This window comes from Hyla sarda, chromosome 8 (genome assembly GCF_029499605.1).
Source record: "Hyla sarda isolate aHylSar1 chromosome 8, aHylSar1.hap1, whole genome shotgun sequence".
Classification (NCBI taxonomy): Eukaryota; Metazoa; Chordata; class Amphibia; order Anura; family Hylidae; genus Hyla; species Hyla sarda.
This window is the reverse complement of record NC_079196.1, coordinates 216,741,780-216,768,950: the sequence shown is the minus strand read 5'-3', so window position 1 is coordinate 216,768,950 and position 27,171 is coordinate 216,741,780. Positions and strand designations below refer to the sequence as shown.

At 43.9% G+C, this 27,171-nt stretch overlaps 1 protein-coding gene across 1 annotated transcript; it reads left to right on the top strand.

Annotated features, from left to right (window-relative positions):
• Positions 1-25: 25 nt before the first annotated feature.
• DRC3 (dynein regulatory complex subunit 3) lies at positions 26-26,924 on the top strand. Its single transcript, XM_056533995.1, has 13 exons — positions 26-111; positions 567-739; positions 2,878-2,994; positions 7,425-7,591; positions 10,311-10,457; positions 13,772-13,891; positions 14,768-14,880; positions 17,118-17,292; positions 20,143-20,274; positions 21,085-21,156; positions 22,449-22,571; positions 23,986-24,117; positions 26,362-26,924. Exons 2-13 carry the CDS (start codon positions 589-591, stop codon positions 26,470-26,472), a joined length of 1,560 nt encoding a protein of 519 aa, XP_056389970.1. The 5' UTR covers positions 26-111; positions 567-588; the 3' UTR covers positions 26,473-26,924.
• The last annotated feature ends 247 nt before the right edge of the window (positions 26,925-27,171 follow it).

Genomic DNA, 27,171 nt, shown 5'->3' with positions numbered 1-27,171 from the left:
TAGAACTTTATGTGTCCGATCGGTTCGCTCGTTCATTGGTCGCTGTAAGTCACGTGCGCGGTTTCCCATAGCAACTAGAAAACGCTTTGCCAATTCTGCCGACCGAAACAGGTAAGAATATGTGATGTTTTGCGTTTTTTTTCCACTTTTTTTTTCTTTAGACAGGACTGGTAAAGTATAATATGCACTAAAACATATTACATTTCAATGTTATTTTTATATCCCAGCAGGTACAATGCAATTTTACCAGCTGCTGTGGGACTACAAGTACCAGCAAGCCCGACCAGCCTGTTTAGTTTAGAATACATTTATAATACCTTTCCCTTTCAGTTTCAAACCATTTTTTTTTAAAGGTCTCTGAATTGTTGACCTTAAGCTGTTGCAAATTGTTGACCTTAAGCTGTTGCAAAACTACAACTCCCAGCATGCCCGGACAGCCAACGGCTGTCCGGGCATGCTGGGAGTTGTAGTTTTGCAGCACAGCTTGAAGACCACTGATATAGATCAGTTCCTGATCTTGTGGTTAAGGGGTTAACATTACTTAAATATTTTTTTATTACTTTAAGAAAGTATCGGAAACCGGGCACCATGTACGACACGGTAGAGCCGAACGTCATAGACGATGAGATGCTGAAAAATGCCGTGGAGCAACAAGGTCCGCGAGAGGAAGCCGGCCGCATCGCCAAGATGGAGGGCATCAACTTCAAGGACGTCATTAGCTTACGCCTCGATTTTAAGAGTAAGAAACGTATTCCTCACGCACACTGATTTCTTCCAGAAACAGCGCCACACCTGTCCATGGGTCGTGTGTGGTATTGCAGCTCGGCTCCATTTACCTCCATGAAACCAAGGTGCACTACCAGGGGGGCAGCGGTCGGCCCACCACCATGATCCGAAACTTATTTCCTATCCTTAGAGTTCTCCTTTATGGTCTATTCACACTTACAGTATTCTGTGCAGATTTGATGCGCAGGATTTTCTGCTGCAGATTTCAATGTAAACTGAACACAGCTTGAAATCCTGCGCATCAAATCTGCGCAGAATACTGTACGTGTAAAAAGACCCTTAGAGTGCATTCGCACGCTATTTGTTTTTGCGGGTTTTCCGCTGCGTATTTGAAAGGGGGTGGGCTCTTCTCGGCTGTCCGCAGCAGATTTTCCACGGAGGAATTTACGCTGCGGAAAATCCGCCGCAAGCCCTATTGAAGTCAGTAGGGACGGCGGCGGATATTCCACAGTGTAAATTCCGCAGCGGAAAATCTGCTACGGACAGCCGAGAAGAGCATGCCCCCATTCAAATACGCAGCGGGAAACCCACAAAAACAAATAGCGTGTGAACGCACCCTTAAAGTGTAAATCTATAAAGCTTTTTAAAAAATAGGCGCAGCCATGAGCATGACGGAATAGCAGGAAAGAGGCCATACTAACTAACTTACTGGTACTAGGGTGCATAAAAAACCTATTCCCACTATTATGTAGACCGGTCACAATACACAGGTGCAAAATACTGATAAACAACTACTCACAAGTAGGGTAGATTCGCATTACAGCATTACGGAATGATCTCGGTCATTCTTTCTGTTTAATCAGCCTGGAATAAATTGCCGTCTACGGGGACGGCAATCTTCGCATGGTCCTAGTGCTGACTAATTTAGTCAGCGCTGACCGTACTCGGAGATTCCGCAGTGTGACCCTAGACTTACTATTCATGAGGGGGGTAGCTGCTTAGTATGAGGGTATGTTCACACTATGAAATGTCCACCCACAGATATTCTAGACGGACATTCCATACACAGCGGGCGCGGACTGAATCAGCTGGCTCGAGAACCGCTCGGGCACGCACTGTCTCCATAGATTGCAATGCATATCCGGGCGGATCCTACCTAAAGAATGAACAAGATCATGCTTTCAGTGGAGTCTATAATTAGGGTACGTTCAGACAAACGGATCCACAGCGTATTTTACACTGCAGATCCGCCCCCGAAGGACCCTTACAGGGTGCCTCAGATGTGCCTGCTCTGAGTGGCAATACACCGCTACGAGCAGACACACTGCGATCTGCGAGTTGGCGCGATCATGTGCAGTATACTCGCACATTGCGGCTGCTCTCGGCCTAGCTCAGTGAGCAGGAGGAGCGGCCGCGATGTGTGTGAGTACACCGCGCATACGTTGCGACTTGCACATTGCAGCAATGTGTCAGGCAAATCTGAGGCACCCTGTAGGGGTCCTTCGGCGGCGGATCTACAGCGTAAAATACCATGGCGGAATCTTCCGTCCAGAAAATTCAGCAGTGTGCTCCAGTATGCTATTTGAGGCAATGAGGAGGCTGCTGCATCAAAATTTCTCTGCTCGGGAATTCCGTAGTGTGACCATACCTTTATATTTGAACATTGATAAGGCATGCAACGGGTGCCAGGCGCCGGTACTCACGCTGCTAGTATTGCAATGAAACAGTTTGTTGGGTTTGGGGGACACGGTCGCTCCGATAAGGTATTTACATACCAGATTTTTAATTCATGTTGTTTAGACAAATGACTATTGGGCTCAACAAACTTTGTACTTCCTCTATCGGGTGGTCCTGAGATGACATGTTGCTGCAGTCACTTATACATGGTGAAGCTGCAGAAACCTAAGTCTATGCTGTGATCCTTTTGATGGTATTAAAGTTGAGGGAAAGGCCAAGTGATAAGCTTGTCTCTTGTATTTCTGTTTAAAATCAGCATTCATACGAGTTTCTGGGCAAATAACCCCTTCCTCAGATGAAGTCACCTACTGATGTTTAGTACTGAAACCTACCCAGTCTATGGCCTGGCCCCCTCTGATCCGATGGCATTCAATGCGAACAATACATGTTGTTATACTCATTCTCTTGTTGCAGACATCCTGAAGATAGACAACCTGTGGCAATTCCACAATTTGACCAAGCTCCAGCTGGACAACAACATCATCGAGAAGATCCAGGGTCTGGACACATTGGTTCATTTAGTTTGGCTTGGTGAGTAAACTTTGATGATACAATCTCTTTATATTGGTGATATCTCTGACCATAGACCAGTGTTTCCCAACCAGGTTGCCTCCAGCTCTTGCAAAACTACAACTCCCAGCATGCCCGGACAGCCGTTGGCTGTCCGGGCATGCTGGGAGTTGTAGTTTTGCAACAGCTGGAGGCACCCTGGTTGGGAAACACTGCCATAGACAATGCACACAATACTACCATACAACAATCCACCAGAGAAGGTAAATGCAATGAATTCTGTTAATCCGGTTTCAATAATCCAGAAGACCTATTTACGTATTGTAGCACAGAGCATCAATATAAGGCCTCGTGCAAACGCCGTCATTTCCGAGAATAAATCAGCTCGGAATCGGTGCTTTAGAATCCCTTTGTTTTCCATGGGATTCTGCTGCACTGTCCACACGGTGAAATTTCCACCGTGGAAACATCTGCCGTGGAAATTCCGATTCCGGCCTCCGCAGAAAGAATTGACATTATCAATTCTTTCTGTGGAATTTGCTCGGAAATGCATTGCCGTCTATGAGATTGACACATTCCTCAGCGGTCCTAGTGCTAGCATGTTCTGCCAGGGCCTGCTGTCTGGGAAATTTTCTGGACGGACATTCCACAAACATCTGCTGTGTGAACATATCTAAGAAGTTTTTTGTGCTTTCTATGAATGTTCAATAATCTGAAATAAGTGTGTGGTTGGTGAAGGTCTACATTGGTGCTGGGACCCTGAAGATAGCGAAGTGCACACTTCGCCTATCTCTCTCTGCTTCATAGTGAGTGAATGGAGCGTCAGCGTGCATGCTTGACCATTGCGCCATTCATTCAAGCGTATTAACAAAATCTCCCACGGAGTACCCAGGGTTTATTGGATTTCAAAACCAATTTCCTTCAAGGCATATAGTCCCTCCGGGACTAAGCCCTTTACTAGGGTAACCCCTTTAAAATATCACTTTTATTCATTTTCACTAAAATTACCCCAATAACGTGCTCAAATAATACAAAAATCGTGTATTAAAAACACAAACAAAGTATTGGAATCAGGTCCTCTTCAGACCCATATTGTTTTTGAGGTATTGTTAGAGGATCCTATCATTCTTATCCTTTATTTCTGGGTCAGTAATATCTTCCCCTATATCTGATCCTCTAAAACTTTGTTCCTCTCCAAGCATTGATTGATAATTAACCCCTTAAGGACGCAGGACGTAAATGTACGTCCTGGTGCGGTGGTACTTAACGCACCAGGACGTACATTTACGTCCTGTGCATAACTGCGGGCATCGGAGTGATGCCCGTGTCATGCGCGGCTGATCCCGGCTGCTGATCGCAGCCAGGGACCCGCCGGCAATGGCCGACGCCCGCGATCTCGCGGGCATCCACCATTAACCCCTCAGGTGCCGGGATCAATACAGATCCCGGCATCTGCGGCAGTGCGCTATTTGAATGAATGATCGGATCGCCCGCAGCGCTGCTGCGGGGATCCGATCATTCAGAACGCCGCACGGAGGTCCCCTCTCCTTCCTCCGTCCGGCTCCCGGTGTCTCCTGCTCTGGTCTGTGATCGAGCAGACCAGAGCAGGAGATGACCGATAATACTGATCTGTTCTATGTCCTATACATAGAACAGATCAGTATTAGCAATCATGGTATTGCTATGAATAGTCCCCTATGGGGACTATTCAAGTGTAAAAAAAAATGTAAAAGTAAAAGTAAAAAAAAAGTGAAAAATCCCCTCCCCCAATAAAAAAGTAAAATGTCATTTTTTTCCTATTTTACCCCCAAAAAGCGTACAATTTTTTTTTATAGACATATATAGACATATTTGGTATCGCCGCGTGCGTAAATGTCCGAACTATTAAAATAAAATGTTAATGATCCCGTACGGTGAACGGCGTGAACGAAAAAAATAAAAGTCCAAAATTCCTACTTTTTTAATACATTTTATTTAAAAAAAAATTATAAAAAATGTATTAAAAGTTTTTTATATGCAAATGTGGTATCAAAAAAAAGTACAGATCATGGCGCAAAAAATGAGCCCCCATACCGCCGCTTATACGGAAAAATAAAAAAGTTAGAGGTCATCAAAATAAAGGGATTATAAACGTACTAATTTTGTTAAAAAGTTTGTGATTTTTTTTAAGCGCCACAATAATATAAAAGTATGTAATAATGGGTATCATTTTAATCGTATTGACCCTCAGAATAAAGAACACACATCATTTTTACAATAAATTGTACGGCGTGAAAACGAAACCTTCCAAAATTAGCAAAATTGCATTTTTCGTTTTAATTTCCCCACAAAAATAGTGTTTTTTGGTTGCGCCATACATTTTATGATATAATAAGTTATGTCATTACAAAGGACAACTGGTAGCGCAAAAAACAAGCCCTCATACTAGTCTGTGGATGAAAATATAAAAGAGTTATGATTTTTAGAAGGCGAGGAGGAAAAAATGAAAACGTAAAAATTAAATTGAGTCCTTAAGGCCAAAATGGGCTGAGTCCTTAAGGGGTTAAAGGGGTACTCTGGTGGAAAACTTTTTTTTTTTTTTTTTATCAACTGGTGCAAGAAAGTTAAACAGATTTATAAATTACTTCTATTAAAAAATCTGAATCCTTCCAGTACTTATTAGCTGCTGAATACTAAAGAGGAAATTATTTTCTTCTGAACACAGAGCTCTCTGCTGACACCTCTGTCCATTTTAAGAACTATCCAGAGTAGGAGAAAATCTCCATAGCAAACATATGCTGCTCTGGACAGTTCCTAAAATGGACAGATGTCAGTAGAGAGTACTGTGGTCATGATGTCAGCAGAGAGCTCTGTGTTCCAAAAAGAAAATAATTTCCTCTTTAGTATTCAGCAGCTAATAAGTACTGGAAGGATTAAGATTTTTTAATAGAAGTAATTTACAAATATATTCAACTTTCTGCCACCAGTTGATTTAAAAGAAAAAAAAGTTTTCCAATGGAGTACCCCTTTAAAATACAACTTTCCCTAGCATCCCCCCGACGTTTCACCGGTAGGAACCGGCTTTATCAAGGTGCGGAATACTAACGCCGGGTCCGTACATTCACACGGGTTGATAAATCCTCTGTTTGCAGGCGTTACCACCGCCATAGGCCAAAGAACCACGTCACTTCCCCAAGTGTTCTATCTTATCTCTTTAGTATTCGTTCCAATCGTTGGACGTCATCAGACGTCACTTGGATTTACCTACCCCCAAAGGAACACTTCCGGATTCTCCCTGATGTTCCGTACATCATATCACGTGATTCCGCATCACATGATCTATCACGTGCTGTTCCCCTCATCTGTTTACGTCTACATTTTCCCCGATCCCTGCGCATGCACATTGCAGAACCTGTCTGCGTCTCCGCCACAGCTACCGATGCCTCTCCATCTTGTTCTCCAGGTAACGCATGCGCAGAGGTTCCTCTCTCCAGTTCGCTATGTATTTCTCCCTCTCTGTTATTCTATATTCTAATAATAGCGCCAACTTACGTATAATGATGTTTTATGGAATGGAAACATATCACAATTATATGATAGATTATATCATGATAATTATTATGGTTGCCTGGCAACCATTAAAAAACGGATCATATTCCATTCTTATGGTTATTATAGCAGAAAGAAATATAGATCGTATTCCATTATCATGGTTACTATGGGGAGAGTTGCACAAGAATAATTATAGGATGGATCATATTCCATTATTTTAACCAATATGGTAGAAAGAAATACAGTAAATTAAAGGGGTACTTTTTTTTTTTTAAATCGACTGGTGCCAGAAAGTTAAACAGATTTGTAAATTACTTCCATTAAAAAATCTTAATCCTTCCAATACTTACTAGCTGCTGAATACTACAGAGGAAATTATTTCTTTTTGGAACACAGTGCTCTCTGCTGACATCTCTGTCCATTTTAAGAACTGTCCAAAGTAGGAGAAAATCCCCATAGAAAACATATGCTGCTTTGGTCAGTTCCTAAAATGGACAGAGATGTCAGCAGAGAGCACTGTGGTCGTGATGTCAGCAGAGAGCTCTGTGTTCCAAAAAGAAAATAATTTCCTCTGTAGTATTCAGCAGCTAATAAGTACTGGAAGGAATTTACAAATCTGTTTAACTTTCTGGCACCAGTTGATTAAAAAAAAAAAAAAAAAAGTTTTCCACCGGAGTACCCCTTTAAGGGTGAGTGAGGGGAGGGAGAAGAGGGTCCCGGAGGGGCTATATGCCCTGTAGGGAATTGGTTTTGAAATTCATACAAGTGGACACAGGAAACCCATTCCCGTGGTCATCGGGGGTGTTCCAGCTGTCGACCCTTCACCGATCAGACACTTCTCACCTATGTCTGGGTCTGTGGCCAGCAGTACTGTTATGGCGGCTCTCCGTAATAACCAGTGGTAATGTGACATTTTACAGATCTGTCTTTCAACAACATCGAGGTGATTGACGGCCTGAACACTCTCAGCAAACTGGAGGATCTCAGTCTGTACAACAACCGCATCTCAGTCCTAGAGAACATGGACAGTCTGAAGAATCTACAGGTCCTGTCTATAGGAAACAACAACCTCACGTCACTGGAAAATGTAAGCTAGGACTAGGGGTGGGAGATGAAGTGCTCCTAATTCACGGCTGTCCGGGTATGATGGGAGTTGTAGTTTTGCAACAGCCGGAAGCGCTCTGATAATACTCTGTTATAATACAATTTTCTGAAGAAATCCCAATAATAGTTCCAAAATCATTGAAAGCATCTTCATTGACTGGACCAATTTAAAGGGCTTTTCTTTTTTTTTATATTTTGCTGGGGGGGAGGGGGGTGCAATTGAAACGATGAAGTCACAGCTCCTGGTATGACATCATCTGGTCCCTGGCTTGTCACTCTTCTTTTTTAAAGGAAAACTGTCACATGTTTGCTCCTGCACTATCCACAGGTTCTGATGGATAGTGCGGGAGACGCTGATTCCTACGATCCCTACCTTGGCCAGATCTGCCCGGCCGTTCGCCCGTAATCTTAGTTTTATTATATGTGGAAATGTGGCTGTAACCGGCACTGGGCGGGGCTTCTGTAGCTTGACTGGCACTGACGTCAGCGTCGCCCGCCCGCAGCGCCGCCCGCTTATGAATATTCATCTCCCCTCCCTCCAGCTCTCCCTCTCTTCGCCGCTCCTAACTGGAGGGAGGGGGGATGAATATTCATAAGCGGGCGGCGCTGCGGACGGGCGATGCTGACGTCATTGCCAGTTAAGCTACAGAAACCCCGCCCGTGCCAGTTACAGCCACATTTCCACATATAATTAAACTAAGAGTACGGGCGAACGGTTGGGCGGATCCGGCCAAGGTAGGGATCGTAGGAATCAGCGTCTCCCGCACTATTCATCAGTACCTGTGGTTAGTGCAGGAGCAAACATGTGACAGTTTTCCTTTAAGAAGTACTCATCCTAGCAGGAGCTGCCCATTTAGCCAATAACTGCCCATTTAGCCAATCAGTGGACATTTTTTTATTTTTATAGCATCCCCAGAAAAACATTTAAAAAAAATTATACTCTCAAATAACCCTTTTAAAGGAAAACTGTCAGCTCGCTCCCCCCACACTAACCAGCAGTACTGGCTGGTAGTGTGGGGGACGCTGATCAGTTTGATGCCTACCGTGCCCGGATCCGCCAAAGTCTTTGATTTTCTGTATATGCTAATTAGGTGCTTACTGGCACAGGCGGGGGTTACTAGCACTCTGACGTCAGTGCCGCTCGGCCGCAGTGCCGCCCAGCTCATCAATATTCCTCCCCTCCCTCTGCCTCTCCCTCTTCTCCCAGCTCTGTAATGAAGAGGTATAGGTGGAGGGAGGGGAGGAATGTTGATGAGCTGGGCGGCGCTGCGGGTGAGCAGCACTGACGTCAGAGTGCTAGTAACCCTCGCCTGTGCCAGTTAGCACCTAATTAGCATATACAGAAAATCCAAGATTTCGGACAAACATCAGGGCAGATTCGAGCACTACCAGCCAGTCAGCGTCCCCCGCACTACCAGCCAGTACCGCTGATTAGTGCGGGGGGAGCAAGCTGACAGTTTTCCTTTAAAGGGGTACTCCCATCAACTGGTGCCAGAAAGTTAAACAGATTTATAAATTAGACAATAGAAAGAAACCGCACTCACCCGTAAACTTGTGCACCAAGACTTTATTCCGTGAAGGCCATGGATATGAACACTAAAAGCAGGACACCGGCAGGAACGCCAGGGGCACACACACGTACTACACGTGTGTGTGCCCCTGGCGTTCCTGCCGGTGTCCTTCTTTTTGTGTTCATATCCATGGCCTTCACGGAATAAAGTCTTGGTGCACAAGTTTACGGGTGAGTGCGGTTTCTTTCTATTGTCTGATGCCACAGCGATTTGTGCCTTTCTTACCTGCCCCCCGTATCGGCACCTTGTATGGTCTCATTGTACTCCTGACGTACGGATCCTACCACTTCAATATATAACCCCTGTTTACCAGTGCTGTGCCGGACATTGATCCATGTTTCTACACATTATGCAGATTTGTAAATTACTTCTATTAAAAAATCTTAATCCTTCCAGTACTTATTATCTGCTGAATACTACAGAGGAAATCCTTTTCTTTTTGGAACACAGTGCTCTCTGCTGACATCAGGACCACAGTGCTCTCTGCTGACATCTCTGTCCATTTTAGGAAATGTCCAGAGCAGCATATGTTTTCTATGGGGATTTTTTCCTACTCTGGACAGTTCCTAAAATGGACAGAGATGTCAGCAGAGAGCACTGTGCTCGTGATGTCAGCAGAGAGCTCTGTGTTCCAAAAAGAAAATAATTTCCCCTGTAGTATTCAGCAGCTAATAAGTACTGGAAGATTAAGATTTTTTAATAGAAGTAATTTACAAATCTGTTTAACTTTCTGGCACCAGTTGATTAAAAAAAAAAAAAAGTTTTCCACCAGAGTACCCCTTTAATGCACATTGGACAAATGTTGGCCGAACCTGCCAATTTTGGTAAAACAATCCAACCGTCTAATGTGCATGGTGGTCTCCCAAGTATAGACATCAGGAGAGAGAAGGATCAAACATTTTAGATTTTGACGTGCCTGTTCCAAGATGGGGAGAACTGCAGCTTTCTCCTTATTCTGAACACATGCATGCTCAGTTAAGCAGAGCATGCTTTTATATGTGGGGATCAGGAAAGATAGCTGTCAGTCGAATGCTCCTTCTGCTGTATGGCCATCTTTACACCTAATCTAAAATGTGCGTAGAAAACTAGTGTGACATTATTATGTAAAAATTGTTATTATGGTGCCTCCAGCTCATCTACCTGCGCAGATTCAAGCATCTGAGGACCCTAAATCTGTCAGGAAATCCCCTCTGTGAAAAAGAACACTTTAAGTTATTTGTAGGGGCTCATCTGCCAGACCTGGTGTACCTGGACTTCAGACTCATCGATGAGAATATAGTACGTGTATTGTTCTTATTACCTATAAACAGAGAATCGATACTTAAAGGGGTACTCCGGTGGAAAACTTTTTTCTTTTTTTAAATCAACTGGTGCCAGAAAGTTAAATAGATTTGTAAATTACTTCTATTAAAAATCTTAATTTTTCTAGTACTTATTAGCTGCTGAATACTACATAGGAAATTCTTTTCTTTTTGGAACACAGTGCACTCTGCTGACATCACGAGCACAGTGCTCTCTGCTGACATCTCTGTCCATTTTAGGAACTGTCCAGAGCAGCATCTGTTTGCTATGGGGATTTTCTCTTACTCTGGACAGTTCTTAAAATGGACAGAGATGTCAGCAGGGAGCACTGTGCTCGTGATGTCAGCTGAGAGCTCTGTGTTCCAAAAAGAAAAGAATTTCCTATGTAGTATTCAGCAGCTAATAAGTACTGGAAGGATTAAAAAAATTTTTTAATAGAAGTAATTTACAAATATCTGTTTAACTTTCTGGCACGAGTTGATTAAAAAAAAAAAAAAGTTTTCCACCAGAGTACCCCTTTAAACAATCCCTACTGCTTAGCTAACGTCGGATGAATACAAAGACCCCAGAAATAATCTTTAAAGGGGTACTCCACTGGAAAAAAATAAATTTTTCATCAACTGCTGCCCAAAAGTGAAACAGATTTGTAAATTAATTCTATTTAAAAATTATAACCCTTCCAGTACTTATCAGCTGCTGTGTACTACAGAGGAAGTTCTTTTCTTTTTAATTCCCTTTCTGTCTGACCAGATTGCTCTCTGCTGACACCTCTGTCCATTTTAGGAACTGTCTATAGTAGGAGGAAATCCCCATAGCAAACCTATCCTGCTCTGGACAGTTCCTAAAATGGACGGAGGTGTCAGCAGAGAGCACTGTGGTCATGATGTCAGCAGAGAGCACTGTGGTCAGACAGAAAGGAAGTTCAAAAAGGAAAGTACTTTCTGTTGAGATACAGCAGGAGATAAGTACTGGAAGGATTAAGATTTTTAAATAGAAGTCGTTTACAAATCTGTTTTACTGTGTGGCACCAGTTGATTTAAAAAAAAAAAAAAAAATGTTTTCCAGTGGAGTACCCCTTTAAGGCAATGTTTCCCAACCAGTGTACCTCCAGCTGTTGCAAAACTACAACTCCCAGCATGCTAGGAGTTGTAGCTTTGCAACAGCTGGAAGCACACTGGTTGGGAAACACTGCTTTAAGAGTTAGTTAAAATGTACAAACAGAAAGCTATATAACATCTAAGAAAACATGAAAATGTTTATTTTATATATATATATATATATATATATATATATATATATATATATATATATATATATAAATATATATATCTTCCTTCTATGCTGAGATATAATCACTAAAAGTTACAGGCTCAAAATCCTGAGGCAGGGTAGAATCACCAAAAACAAAGTCTACATCAGTGGTCTTCCACCTGTCTACCTCCAGATGTTGCAAAACGACAACTCCCAGCATGTCCGGACAGCCAACGGCTGTCCGGGCATGCTGGGAGTTGTAGTTTTGCAACATCTGTAGGTCCGCAGGTTGGAGACCACTGATCTACATCCTACCGGCCTGGTCATTTGGATCCGAATGTGGACAGATTGTCAGCAAAATCTCTCAGTAGTGCAGCCTCAGGCTTTGGGCCTGTAACTTTAAGTGATGAGATTTCAGCATGGTAGGAATATATTAAAATTAGAGATGAGCGAACTTACAGTAAATTCGATTTGTCACGAACTTCTCGGCTCGGCAGTTGATGGCTTTTCCTGCATAAATTAGTTCAGCTTTCCGGTGCTCCGGTGGGCTGGAAAAGGTGGATACAGTCCTAGGAAAGAGTCTCCTAGGACTGTATCCACCTTTTCCAGTCCACAGGAGCACCTGAAAGCTGAACTAATTTACGCAGGAAAAGTCATCAACTGCCGAGCCGAGAAGTTCGTGACGAATCGAATTTACTGTAAGTTCGCTCATCTCTAATTAAAATGTCTATATTCACATGTACACTTAAGGGACTTTTTTTCTTCTGGTAGGTCTCAGCTTCTAAAACCCATTATCGTTAACCCTCTTAGGGAATTGTGAGTTAATAAGAGGGGGTATTCCGTCCAAAGACATCTTATCCCCTATGCAAAGGATAGAGGATAAGATGTCTGATCGCGGGGGGACCTGCCGCTGGGGACCCCCCCTGCGATCTCTGTGCAGCACCCGCATTCTATGCTTCCAGGATTGGAGACGTGATGTCACGACACACCACACCCCCTCCATTCCTGTCACATCGGCGGGCCCCGGCAATCAGATATCTTATTCCTTATCCTTTGGATATCCTTTGGATAGGGGATAAGATGTCTTTGGCCGGAATACCCCTTTAATAAATCCCATCTCTTGATCACACTGGACAACAATTAGGCCTGGTTCACACTGCAGAATCTCTGGAAGGAATTTCCGCCTGAGATCCGGCGGGCGGCGCCAGGACCGTGTAGACTGCATTGCCGTCCCTATAGACAGCAATGCATTTCTGAGCAGATCTTTCGGCAGATCCGCTCAGAAATGCATTGCGGTCTATGGATGAAAATTCAGTCCAGAGATTCAGCAGTGTGAACTTAGCCTTACAAAGAGCATTTCCCGCTCTGGAGGACCTGTCCTGCATAAGGCCATGTTCACACGGTGCAAAAAACACAGGTGGACCTTCTGCAAATAGCGAGCAACGACTGAACATGCCGGCGCTAGGACCGCTCGGAATATGTCTTCATATAAGGCAATGCATTTCCAAGCGGATTCGGCTGGAATCTGAATTTCCGCTGTGTGTACGATGCAGCAGAATTCCACTGATGACAATTGGCAATTTAGTTTTTGAGCAGAATTCTTTCGCCGGATTCCATTTGGAAATTCTGTTGTGTGAACAAGACCTTACTTGGACAGTCCAGGACAGATTACAGCTGATCGCTGGGGGTCCCAGCAGGGGGATCACCCCCTTATTGTCTGTGGACTCTGATTTCTATGACGTAGAGAACCCTTTAAAGGGTTACTCTGCCCCTAGACATCTTATTCCCTACCAGTGACTTCACGAGCCTCCGCCCTGCATAGCCAGTCATCCGGCATGGAGTGAAGTTCGCTCTGTGCACTGGATGTCTGGAGTGCCGCAGCTGAGATCGCGAGGGTCCCCAGCGGCGGGACCCCCGCGATCAGAAATCTTATCCCCTATCCTTTGGATAGGGGATAAGATGTGTAAGCACCTGAGTACCCCCCTTTAAGGTTCAAGCTCACCTAACAACTCACTTACAGCCTCCATTTATTACTGCAGAGGGACATTGCTAATGTGAAGTACCAGTATTCTATCGAGGAGCTGAATCACAATGAGACCCTGGAGAGAGTAAAGAGAGAAGAAGAAGAAGAGAAACAGCGAGAGCTGGATAGACACAAGGTACTGCCCAGGTTATACCGGACATAAATGGTGGCGGGGCCTGGTGTGTACATCTCCACATGCTTCTCAGTGTACAGTGCTCCCTCAAGTTACAATATGAATTGGTTCCAGGATGGCCATTGTATGTTGAGACCATTGTATGTTGAGACCAGGAATCTATGGAAACCTAGTAATTGGTTCTGAAGCCCCAAAATGTCATCAAAAAATAGGAAAAAGGTCCCTCCGGAAAGAGTTGATTCCCCTGGGTAAATTGGTTGTCTCTACCTCAGGCAAGGGTAAGGGGATACTCTGGGAGCGTGCGGAATGAGTGTGTGTGTTGTTGTGTGTCTGTTGTGTGTTCTACCTGCTGCTTTAGACCAGTTTTTGTTAACCAGTGAGCCTCCAGCTGTTGCAAAACTTCAACTCCCACCATGTCGGGAACTGTCCAGAGCAGGAGCAAATCCCTATAGCAAACCTCTTCTGCTCTGGACAGTTCCTGAAACAGACAGAGGTGTCAGCAGAGAGCACTATGGGCAGACAGAAAGGAAATTCAAAAAGAAAAGAACTTCCTGTGGAGCATACAGCATCTGATAAGTACTGGAAGGATTAAGATTTTTAAATAGAAATAATTAAAACAAATCTTTTTAGCCTTCTGGCACCAGTTGATTTAAAAAAAAAAAAAATCTGCTCTACCTGCTGCTTTAGACCAGTTTTTCTCAACCAGTGAGCCTCCAGCTGTTGCAAAACTACAACTCCCAGCATGCTGGGAGCTGTAGTTTTGCAGCAGCTGGAGGCACACTGGTTGGGAAGCACTGGTATAGACTCATGAGAAAGTCATCTCACAGTATCTGTACCCTACTTTATTCATCATATAACCCCTTTATTCCCTATATTTAGGCTGCCTATGTGGAGTATCTAAACGGCCCCTACCTATTTGAGAGCTTGTATGCAGAGGATGTGGAAGGAACCAGACTGTCAACTCTTCCTGCTGTGGCTGAACTCATGGAATCATATCCTTTTATTATGTAGTAACAATAAGAACAAATTCCTAGGGGATATGTGTTTGTCCAGAGCTCTACTGGATTAGGCCTATCAATCCACCCTTATATGTTAGCAGAAAATAAGTGCATGCACCGTCTTTTGTCCTGTCAAAATAAGGAATTAAAAACATAACTGACTGCAACTGATAATAATGGATGCTCAAAAGATCCCGTTGACATTAATGGGATCCTTTGCCAGCTATTACCAGTGCTGAACAGAAGAGAATGACTGGGATCATTTACATGATAAATAGACGAACTGAAGAGACAGGTATCCACACTCATTGCTTAAATGCTGTAGCTTGACTCCTTTGGCTCACGGACGATCCGGTATCAGACCTGTAGCAGACGCTCAGAGGTGAGACAACTGCCGGCAAAGTTTCGCGTTAGGAGACCTGTAGCAGAGCACTCAGAGGTGAGGCAACTGCTGGAGAAGTTTCTCGCTGGGAGACCTGTAGCAGGGCGCTCAGAGGTGAGGCAACTGCCGGTGAAGTTTCGCGCTGGGAGACCTGCAGCAGGGTGCTCAGAGGTGAGGCAACTGCCGGCCAAGTTTCGCGCTGGGAGACCTGTAGCAGGCGCTCAGAGGAGAGGCAACTGCCGGCCAAGTTTCGCGCAGGGAGATCTGTAGCAGGTGCTCAGAGGAGAGGCAACCGGCCAAGTTTCGCGCTTGGAGACCTGTAGCAGGGTGCTCAGAGGTGAGGCAACTGCCGGCCAAGTTTCGCGCTGGGAGACCTGTAGCAGGCGCTCAGAGGAGAGGCAACTGCCGGCGAAGTTTTGCGCTGGGAGACATGCAGCAGGGTGCTCAGAGGAGAGGCAACTGCCGGCCAAGTTTCATGCTGGGAGACCTGTAGCAGGGCGCTCAGAGGTGAGGCAACTGCCTGCGAAGTTTCGCACTAATTGCGCTTCTTCTGGCCTGGAGGCTGGAAGAAGCGCAATTAACGCGAAACTTCGCCGGCAGTTGCCTCACCTCTGAGCGCCCTGCTTCAGGTCTGATACCGGATTGTCCGTGAGCCAAAGGAGTCAAGCTACAACAGCTAAGCCATGTGTGCGGATACCTGTCTCTTCAGTGCGTCTATTTGTTATATGACTTTGGCCTTTCTGGTTCCCAGCACCCCAGGACCGTGGGTGTCCCGCAGTGACAGCTCGCACTAATCAGCAGTGATCTGTCATATTAAGCTAGGCCTCCGACCACAATAGTGCCATCTTCAGTTTTCTAGTAGTTGCACGAATCACTTACATGATGAAAACAGCAGTGTGAAAGAGGCCTAAGGCCAAGGCCATGCGGAATGTCTGCCCGGAAAATACGAGCAGACATTCCACACATGACAGTGCCGGCAGGCGCGAGGACGTCTCATAGACGGCAATGCATTTCAAAGCATAATCCTCAGAAAGATTAGACAGGTCTATTCTTTATGCGGACATTGGAATCGGGATTTCTGCAGCAAAAACATCTGCCATGGAAATTCTGCTGTGTGCACAATATTCCCACGGAATTCCACTCATCCAGGCGGATTTTCTTGCAAACTCACTTCCGCAGGAATACACCTGCACTCGGAAATGCATAGCCATCTATGAAACTGTGCACTTCCGAGCAGTCCTAGCGCCCGCCGGATCGTGCAAATGTGGAATAGCCACGCGTGTGTTCCAGTCTTACATTACGCACATTTTACTACTGTGTGAACATGGCCTTAGGTTATAAAGGAAAGCCTAACCCCTAACCCAGTGATCTCAATCCTGGGACCCTCCAGCTGTTGCAAAATTGGACTTTTGCATCCGTTGTAGAGCACTAGGTTGGATATAGACAAAAGAAAGAAAAATTGGAAAGCGCTCACCTCCTCCGTGCAAGTGCAGTCAGTCCTCCTTCACTGTCTGCAGAATAAAAAGTCCAGGTATTCACAGCTCTGGTAAAACCTGGGCGGAAACGCGTCAGAGGGGGAGGTTTTTACCTCGAACATGCCGGTGTGCACCTTTTTTGTATCCTGTCGATTTTAATGGAATTTCAATAAACAAAGGGTTTTATCAGTGCTGTGAATACCTGGACTTTTTACTAGGTTGGATATCACTACCCTAACCCCAAAAAGTGAGAAAGGGAACAGCATCAGACAGACTTTCTGAAGAGATCTAGTCCATGTTGTCCACACCGCTGTCCGAGTTCTCGTGCATCCCTTGGTAGCTCTACCCGTATAATTCCTTAGCCTGACCCTCACCTATAGGACTAAGTGCACTGAGGTCTGCCGGAATATATTCGAGTATGGTCTCAAGCACCAAGAAAAGAGAGAAGCCGAGATGGCGATATTCAATGAATGTCTGCAAGAGGCTGTGACAGAAAATCAGGAGGCCGGAGCCCAGAAAATACAAGAATTAGAAATAAAGAACAGTGAGGTAAGGAAGATGCTGCTATCTGAGGTAAATGTCTTGTAGTCTTAGGGTACACGTTCACACTGACAAATATGTGCGAGGAATTTGCGCTGAACAAATCCGCTCAGTTCGGAGTTCAGCGCAGCATAGGAGACATTGTAAAAAAAAATAAAAAATTTAGCCGGAATTCCGCGCGAAATCCGTGCAATTTCCGCGCAAATTCCGCACGGAAGTGTGGCGACCTGAAAAAAAAAAATTTACATTCACTTCTATGGAGTTCCGACGCAAATTCCGCATGAAGAAAGAACATGTTCATTCTTCATGTGGAACCGAATTCAGTGACAGCAGAATTTTCATTACATACTATTGGTTTTTCACTGCTGAATGATTTGGAGAGGAATAAGCGAGCAGAATTCCTCTCCAAACCCTCAGTGTGAACGTACCCTTATTAGGATCCATTCACACTATGGAATATACAAGCAGAAAAATTCTTTTAGTTTCTGGCTCGGCAGGAATTGTATTCAATGGGATTCTGCTGCACTGTGCTCACTCCTAAAAATTCCATCAAAAATTCAAAATCCGAACTCCAGGTGGATTCTTTTGGTGGAATCCGCACAGATATGCATTGCTCTCAATGTCATCTGTGCAATGTCAACTGAGCGGTCCTAGTGCCGACTGCAGAAGATGGTATCTCCACCTGGAAAGTTACATCTAGAGACCTGTACCTAATGCTTCTCACAGCTGAAGGTTTGCTACAGAATATCTCCCTCATGTCTGGAGGCACACTGGCTGCGTGCACCTCCCTACAAAAATTTTCTTTTTATTGGCTGTGCTGTTCTTTTTCTACTACTCCCTCATGTCTTACCTATATGGTACAGTTAAAGGGGTACTCCAGTGATTTTTTTAAATCAGCTGGTGCCAAAAAACGAAAAATCTTCTCGTCCTGTTTCCTCTCCCTGCTTCGCACTAACTATCTGCACCTGCCTGCTGGACAGTTAAATCATACTTTACTATGACGTTGCTCTGGCAGTAGGATTTTTTTTTTTTTTTTTTAATCAACTGGTGCCAGAAAGTTAAACAGATTTGTAAATTACTTCTATTAAAAAATCTTAATTCTTCCAGTGCTTATCAGCTGCTGTATGCTCCACAGGAAGTTCTTTTCTTTTTGAATTTCCTTTCTGTCTGACCACAGTGCTCTCTGCTGACACCTCTGTCCGTGTCAGGAACTGTCCAGATTAGGAGCAAATCCCCATAGCAAACCTCTCCTGCTCCAGACAGTTCCTGACACGGACAGAGGTGTCAGCAGAGAGCACTGTGGTCAGACTGGAAAGAACTATACAACTTCCCCTGGAGAATACAGCAGCTGATAAGTACTGGAAGGATTAAGATTTTTTTATAGAAGTAATTTACAAATCTGTTTAACTTTCTAGAGCCAGTTGATTTGAAAAAAAAAAAAAAGTGCTTTCCAGCAGAGTACCACTTTAAGTTGCCTCTATTTACATCCTAAGGGGATGTTCACACAGCAGAATGTCCACAGGAATATTCCGCTCCTCTGCAGTTGATTTAATTGGGATTTTACTGCGCCTTGCACATGGTGGATGTTTCTGCTGCGGAAATCCCGATTCCACTCGTAAATGCATTGTCGTCTATGATACGGAGCATTTCCGAGCGGTCCTAGCGCCCGCCGGATCTTTTTTCCGGTTGGACATTCGGAACATTTTCGGCCGTGTGAACCCGGCCTCAGGCTATCTTTAGGTGGCAGAATTTACATGGAGAAGTCCTCCAAAATTGAAAGCCCATTGGGGGAGATTTATCAAAACCTGTACAGTGAAAAAGTTTACCGATTGCCTATAGCAACCAGATTGCCTGTTTAAAAAGGCCAATGAAAGAAGCAATCTGATTGGTCGCTATGGGCAACTTCTCCCTTTTTCCTCTACACAGGTTTTGATAAATCTCCCCCATTATGTTTAATGAGATTCCGCTGTCCCATTCACAGAGCGGAACTTCAGCGGCGGAATTCAAAATTTCTGTAAAATTTAAAGGGGTGTTCCAGGAAAAAACTTTATATATATATATATATATATATATATATATATATATATATATATATATATATAAACTGTCTCCAGAATGTTAAACAGATTTGTAAATTACTTCTATTAAAAAATCGTAATCCTTCCAATAATTATCAACTGCTGAAGTTGAGTTGTTCTTTTCTGTCTGGCAACAGTGCTCTCTGCTGACACCTCTGTCTTTCTCAGGAACTGCACAGAGTAGAAGAGGTCTGCTATGGGGATTTGCTTCCACTCTGGACAGGTATCATCCGAGACAGGTGTCATCAGAGAGCACTTAGACAGAAAAGAACAACTCAACTTCAGCAGCTCATAAGTACTGAAAGGATTAAGATTTTTTTAATAGAAGTAATTTACAAATCTGTTTAACTTTTTGGAGCCAGTTGATATATATATAAGTTTTTTTTCCTGGATAAACCCTTTAAAGACCTGTCTTTAAATTTTACAGAATTGGGGGGGCGGAATCCCATTGAACTCCATAGGGCTTGAATTTTAGATTTTCAGATGTTGAGAGAACAAAGAATTCCACCGCAATGCCATTTGTGCGAATTGCGCCGTGTGAACATAGCCTAAGGCAGTGTTTTCCAAACAGTAAGCCTCCAGCTGTTGCAAAACTACAACTCCCAGCATGCCCGGACAGCCTTTGGCTGTCCGGGCATGCTGGGAGTTGTAGTTTTCCAACATCTGGAGGCACACTGGATGAAAAACACTGGCCTAAGGGCAGACCTATGTTTTGCCAACAGGAATTGCTTCTCTCCTGTTGCTTTATACAGAATATAACTGGTTAATTTTTTTCCGGCAGCTGCTGTATGAACTTTCCCAGATCACAGAGCAGCAGATTCTTGACGCTAAATCCTTGCAGTACAGTCAGGATGTGGCCCAGCTGACGGACATGCTGTTAAACCTGGAGATACAGCTGGTGGATCAGCTCGAGGTAAGAGGATCTGCCATCTCTACTGACGTGTTCATACCTATAATAATGTTCCTCTGTTGTTCCTCCTGGAAATATAGTGACCCCCCGACCTACGATGGCCCCGACATACGATCATTTCAACATATTATGGTCTCTCAGAGGCAACATCAACATACGATGCTTTTGTATGTCGGGGCCATCGCATCAACGGCTATCCTGCAGCGCAGACTGCTTCAGCTGCCACCGGATACGGTGCCCCGTGTGCTCCGGTGAGTCTCACTCACCTGTCCCCGCCGCTCCGGACCGTCCTCTTCAGGCTCCGCTGCATGGCCGTCACTCTTCTTCGTCGTCATCACGTCACTGCGCACGCCGTCCCGTCATCCAATAGAAGCGGCATGCACAGCGACGTGATGGCGGCGATGGAGAGCGACGATCCAGGGCAGCGGTGTCGGTCCGGAGCGGTGGGGACGTGATGACAGCGACGATCCAGGGCAGCGGGCACGTGAGTATAACTTTGTATATTACTATTGCACGGATCCCTCAACATACGATGGATTCAAGTAACGATGGTTCATTTGGAACGAATTACCATCGTATGTTGAGGGATCACTGTAAATGATAAATAAAAACAATTGGGCGTTACTGTTTCCTTGTCGATAATAGGTGTCCCTACACACTCAGGCACTGTGCACACAGTGCTGTGAAATGATACATCTTATGAACGAGGGGAATGGTAATGCTCTGTTATCAATTTAGACACACGTTTCCAGGAGGATTTACAGAGGAATGTTACTTCAGGCCAGTGATAACTTTGTACTTTGCTCCTTGCAGGAAATCATTAAGGAGTATGAGAGAAATATCGGAGAACTGGTGTCTACGTTCCTGGAAACCGTGCAGGGCCTATATCCTTTGTGTACATGACGGGTTTGGAAATAAGTGTCTGCAGAGGGCAATGGCTAAGGGTGCAGGCACATCACGTTTTTGCTATACAGTTCCTGTATACAGTTTCAAGTAAAAAACCATATGGAACTGTATAGAAAACCGTATGCATTGACTTAACATTGTAAACCGTATGTCAAACGCATCATCCAGTTTAGTCCGTTTTGCATCTAATAAGGTTTTGTCCGGTTTTTTACCCCTTACCCAAAACTGTAGTCTATCACGTTTCTTGGTCTGGGTGAAAAACTGTATTAAACTGTATACAGTTTTTTTTAACATGGGAGTCAGTGGGAACCCTACAGAACTGTATGTGCGTACGGTTATATCAGGTTTTCTCCATACGGTTTTTGACTTTGCACAGTTTTTTTTTCTTGGAATTTCAATCAAACAAGTGAAACTTTATTCAAAATGGAGTGAAAAGTTAAAAACGTATAAGTTTTTTTCTTAAAAAACTGATGCAACCGGACATGATTTTTCAAACAGTATACTGTTTTCAACCGAATATGGGTTAAAATTTGTACACACGTTTTGATACAGTTTAGTCCGGTTTTGAGGAATCCGTTTTTCATCAAAAACCTGATACAGGAACTGTATTGCAAAAACGTGGTGTGAATGCAGCCTAAAAAACGGAAAATTCTGGCTTTACCAAATATTGTATAAGGTGAAGTTATGCAGTTTTTGTAGTATATTTTCTTTCTGTCAATGCTTCGTGGGTTTTAGGATCTCTGCTTGATGCCATTCACTGGGAATCTATATTTTTTTTTATTCCATAGACTTATGCAGTGAAATGGTTGGATTTGATTGATAGCCGGGGAGTGAATCACCCAATTCACCCAGCTATAACTCGTGATCGTAGGGTGTCTCGCCCCCTCCCATAGACTTGCATTGCGGGGAGGACGTGGTGTCATGAGGGGGCGGGGCTATGACATCACAAGCTCCCGACTCCAGCGTTCAGAACAGTTTGATCCAAACTCTGAGGAGCGGAGTACCCCTTTAAGTAGAAAATAATAATATAAGCTCCCAGACATGTGTCTTGCCTCCTACTGACACTAGCTAAAACTAATTACCTCACTTCCAGTGGGCGGGTATATCCTGCCAGGGAGGAGCAGACTTTTTTTCTGTGTAGTGTCAGCGCCTCCTAGTGACAAGAGCATATACCCATCAGTATCAGTCCCCCAATGAAGAGCGACCGAGAAATGGTATATGTGGGTTTCATTTTCAAGTTGCCCGCATTTGCCTTAATTCCATTCCATACAATGGCTCAGATCAGGGATCTGGAGAACCAGCATCACGAGAAGCTTCTGGAGCTGTGCATTAACTTGCTGGAGAGAGTCCTGAAGGGGGAGATGGATGAAGACATGACAGACGAACTGCGAGCGGTAATGGATTTCTTAAGCTATGTTTTTGCACAACTTATTTCTTGCCACATTATGCACTTCCAAGACGTGCTGTGGCATTTAAAAAAAAAATAGTGTGTTTTACTATAGAAGTCTTTCCCCGAGTTTTTCTTATATACCCCTTAAAGGGGTACTCCGGTGGAAAACTTTTTTTTTAAATGAACTGGTGCCAGAAAGTTAAACAGATTTGTAAATTACTTCTATTAAAAAAACTTAATCCTTTCAGTACTTATTAGCAGCTGTATGCTACAGAGGAAATTCTTAACTTTTTGAATTTCTTTTTTTTGTTGTCCACAGTGCTCTCTGCTGACCTCTGCTGTCCGTGTCAGGAACTGTCCAGAGCAGCATATGTTTGCAATGGAGATTTTCTCCTGCTCTGGACAGTTCCTGATACGGGCATCAGGTGTCAGCAGAGAGCAAACAGCTGCTAAAAAGTACTGAAAGGATTAAGATTTTTTAATAGAAGTAATTTACAAATATGTTTAACTTTCTGGCACCAGTTCATTTTAAAAAAAAAAGTTTTCCACCGGAGTACCCCGTTAAAGAGTACCTGTCATCAAACTGAACTTTTACTATATTGTTCCTTATGTAATTATAATGAATATATTGTTTGTTATATAATTATAATACACTTATATTTACATTTACTTGCTGTTAAAATTCTCAACCTTTATATGTTTTTTATGTGATTAAAAAAGCAGCCACTAGGTGTCTCTGTTCTGTTCCCTGCCGAAGGTCAAACAGTTAGGCCTCTTTTACACTATCGTTGTCACACAATAGTGTGGGGGCCGCCGGGGAAAATAGCGGGAGAAAAAATATAGCTTGCGCCGTCTTTTTCTCCCGCTGAAAAACAGCGGCGTCCGTCGGACCCCATTGACTATAATGGGGTCCATCGGGACCTGCTGTTGCCCGTTGCGCCCCGTCAAAACGATGGCTGTCAAATTTATTCTGGTCTCCTCCCGCCTTGGCAGGAGACCAAACTCAGAAAGTGCGTGGGGGGCATGACGAGGCACAACTCACGCGGGCTTCAGTAATGTCACGTCTGATGGGGAACACCCACTTTCTCCTGCTGGGAGCTCACACAATGTAAGCAGGGGAAAGGTAAAATACACAGCTTTTTAAAGTGCGGAAGGGAATATAATCTGAGTTAGTTTAGAAAATATGGTTTGATGACAGGTACTCGCACAGGTACGTAACGCACAAGGACGTACATATACACACTGCTCAAAAAAATAAAGGGAACACTTAAACAATACAATGTAACTCCAAATCACTAACACTTCTGTGAAATCCCACTGTCCACTAAGGAAGAACACAGAAACCCGCAAAAAAAATCCGCCCGTGTGAACGTACCCTAACAGAGCAGCTGTCACTTATTTTCCTTTTCTTCTGATAGTTATTTGTAGACAAGGACACAATCATCAATGCGGTCAGCGCCTCCCACGACATACACATGCTGAAGATCGACAACAGAGAAGATGAATTGGTCACCAAAATCAACAACTGGGCTACAAACCTCATACAGAAGGTGAGACTTTGGGACTTTTAGGGCCTCATCCACACTACGGACCTTCAGCCAGCGGAATTCCTCAACCAGTGCCTCCGAATATAGACGGCAATGCAGTCCGATGGAATTCCGCCCAGAGAATGAACATGTTCTGCAATCTGAAAAAGGCAGCAGAATCCCATTGAAATCAATGGGCCTCTGCTGCAAGCAAAATTCTGCCGGAAATGTCTGTCATGGATGGGCATGAAGCTATTCTACAGCATCCAGAAAGGTGAGGGTCAAACATTAAAGGGGTACAATATTTCTTTAAATCAACTGGTGCCAGAAAGTTAAACAGATTTTTATATTACTTCTATTAAAAAATCTCAATCCTTCCAGTACTTATCAGCTGCTGTATGCTACAAAGGAAGTTCTTTTCTTTTTGAATTTCTTTTCTGTCTGACCACAGTGTTCACTGCTGACACCTCTGTCCATGTCAGGAACTGTCCAGAGCAGGATAGGTTTGCTATGGGAATTTGCTCCTACTCTGGACAGTTCCTGACATGGACAGAGGTGTCAGCAGAGAGCACTGTGGTCAGACTGGAAAGAAATTCAAAAAGAAAAGAACTTCCTCTGTAGTATACAGCAGCTGATAAGTACTGGAAGGATTAAGATTTTTTAATAGAAGTAATTTACAAATCTGTTTAACTTTCTGGCACCAGTTGATTTAAAAAAAAAAAAAAAAAAGGGGGTTATCTAGGAATAGAAAAACAGATAGGATTTCTTAAAAAAAACAAGCACCACACCTGTCCTCAGGTTGTGTGTGGTATTGCAGCTCGGTTCCATTAAAGTGAATGGAGCCAAGTTGTAATACCGCACACAACCTAAGGACATGGGTGGTGCTGTTTTTGGATGAAACTAGTTATGTTTTTCTAGTACTGAATCACCATTTTAAATGGGTATGCCAGCCTTTTACAACTTATCCACAGGATAGGGAATAAGTGTCTGCTTGCAGGGGGTCCGTCCTCTGGGACCCCCCGCTAACTTTATAAGGGAGTGGTAGGTCGGCACGTGCTCTGTTCATTGTGTATGGGAGCGCCAAAGCAATCCTAGCAAGTGTTCCTCCAGCTGTTGCAAAACTACAACTCCCAGCATGGCCGGACAGCCTTTGGCTGTCCGGGCATGCTGGGAGTTGTAGTTTTGCAACAGCTGGAGGAACTCTGTTAGAAAAACACTGCCTAAGGGTGCGTTCACACGCTCTTTGTTTTTGCGGGTTTTACGCTGCGTATTTGAATGGGGGCATGCTCTTCTCGGCTGTCCATAGCAGATTTTCCACGGAGGAATTTACGCTGCGGAAAATCCGCCACTGTCCCTACTGACTTCAATGGGGCTTGCGGCGGATTTTCCGCAGCATAAATTCCTCCGTGGAAAATCTGCTGTGGACAGCCGAGAAGAGCCCGCACCCTTTCAAATACGCAGCGGAAAACCCGCAAAAACAAAGAGCGTGTGAACACTGGGGACGAGCGGGTCCCCAGCGCGTATTATGCTGCGGATCCGCCGCTGAAGGACTGCTGTATGCTGCCTTTACAGGTGCCTGCTTAGAGCAGCAATCCGCCGCTACGAGCAGACACACTGCGATGTGCGAGTCGCCATGCGCATGCGCAGTATACTCGCACATCGCAGCTGCTCTCGGCCTAGCTCAGAGAGCAGGGGGAACGGCCGCGACGTGTGCGAGTACACCGCGCATGCGTGGCAACCCGCACATTGCAGCAGTGTGTCTGCTCGTAGCGGCGTATTGCCGCTCCGAGCAGGCACATCTAAAGGCAGCATACAGTGGCATATCTGCAGTGTAAAATACGCTGTGGATCCGCTCGTCTGGACGTACCCTTAGGCTATGTTCACATGGCGTAATTCCGCAATTGGAAACACTACTCTATACTGGATCTGTAGCCTTTACCTATAGATAGTCTAAGGCTATAAATGGCACCTTCAATGCAGGGTCCCCCAACCTGTTGCTCTTTAGCTTTTGCAAAAACTACAACTCCCAGCATGCCCTGATGGAAGTTTTGCAACAGCTGGAGAGCCACCGGTTGGAGGACATTGCTGTAGTATATGCAGGTGCCACGGGGAGCTGTATTTCCCTACATCACATGACACCAGGGGTGTCGGCACGAGACAGAATCATAGGACTGGTTTGGTTTGCGGTCTCTCGCGTACATGCAGATCCTTGAATTAAATGGTCATGTGACTATATTACCAGGCACTAATGTATCGTCTTTACTTTAGGTACATAGGGAAGAAGTGCAAAGGAATCGGAAGCGGGTGGCAGAGATCAACATGTACATTGATCACCTGAGAGACGAGCTGGATAACCTCGATGCCCAAGAGCAAATATGACGGGCACAGACGGGTGCTGCGCCAAAGTTCCCTGGTCAGACTATGAAGCCTGGAAGCAGTAACGGTGTTCCCAGGAGCTGGAAGAATTGTTTTTTTAATCCATACAAACCACTAAGGGTACGTTCACGGATGCTAAAAAAAACAATGCATGTATTCATTCTCTTTCTTGTTTCTGTAATTTATTTTTTTAGTGATAAAAAGAATAAAATAATAATAACGCCATTTTATCATATTTATCCAACAAGGAAAATTTTTGTCCTGTTATAGCAAAAACCAATTGAATGTTTTGTTTTTTTTGAAGGGTGGAGATGCGGTTATGGAGCCTGAAATAGTATTTACTATGATTCACCAGTCCATAGATTACAATGGGAAAACTGGTTCTAGGTTTATATATACACGTTACCTTTCTTTTTATTGCTGTAATGCATCTGCAAATATATAAATTAAGAGAAAAATTATATATATATATATATATATATATATATATATATATATATATATATATATATATATATAATGTGTGTGTATACACATGTGTATATATATATATATAATTTTTTAAATATGTGTATACTCACATTTTATATATAAATATATATATATAAAATAGTGTGTACACATTTGTGTATACACACACATTAAAATAATAATTATATATATAATTATTATTTTAATGTGTGTGTGTATATACATGTGTAC

Bases quoted from the DNA above. Each gene is read 5' to 3' on its own strand.
- DRC3 (XM_056533995.1), top strand. From the start codon at position 589: ATGTACGACACGGTAGAGCCGAACGTCATAGACGATGAGATGCTGAAA. The intron at 20,275-21,084 runs GTAAGAGGATCT...TGCTCCTTGCAG, and splicing joins AGCTGGTGGATCAGCTCGAG to GAAATCATTAAGGAGTATGA. The intron at 22,572-23,985 runs GTAATGGATTTC...TTCTTCTGATAG, and splicing joins TGACAGACGAACTGCGAGCG to TTATTTGTAGACAAGGACAC.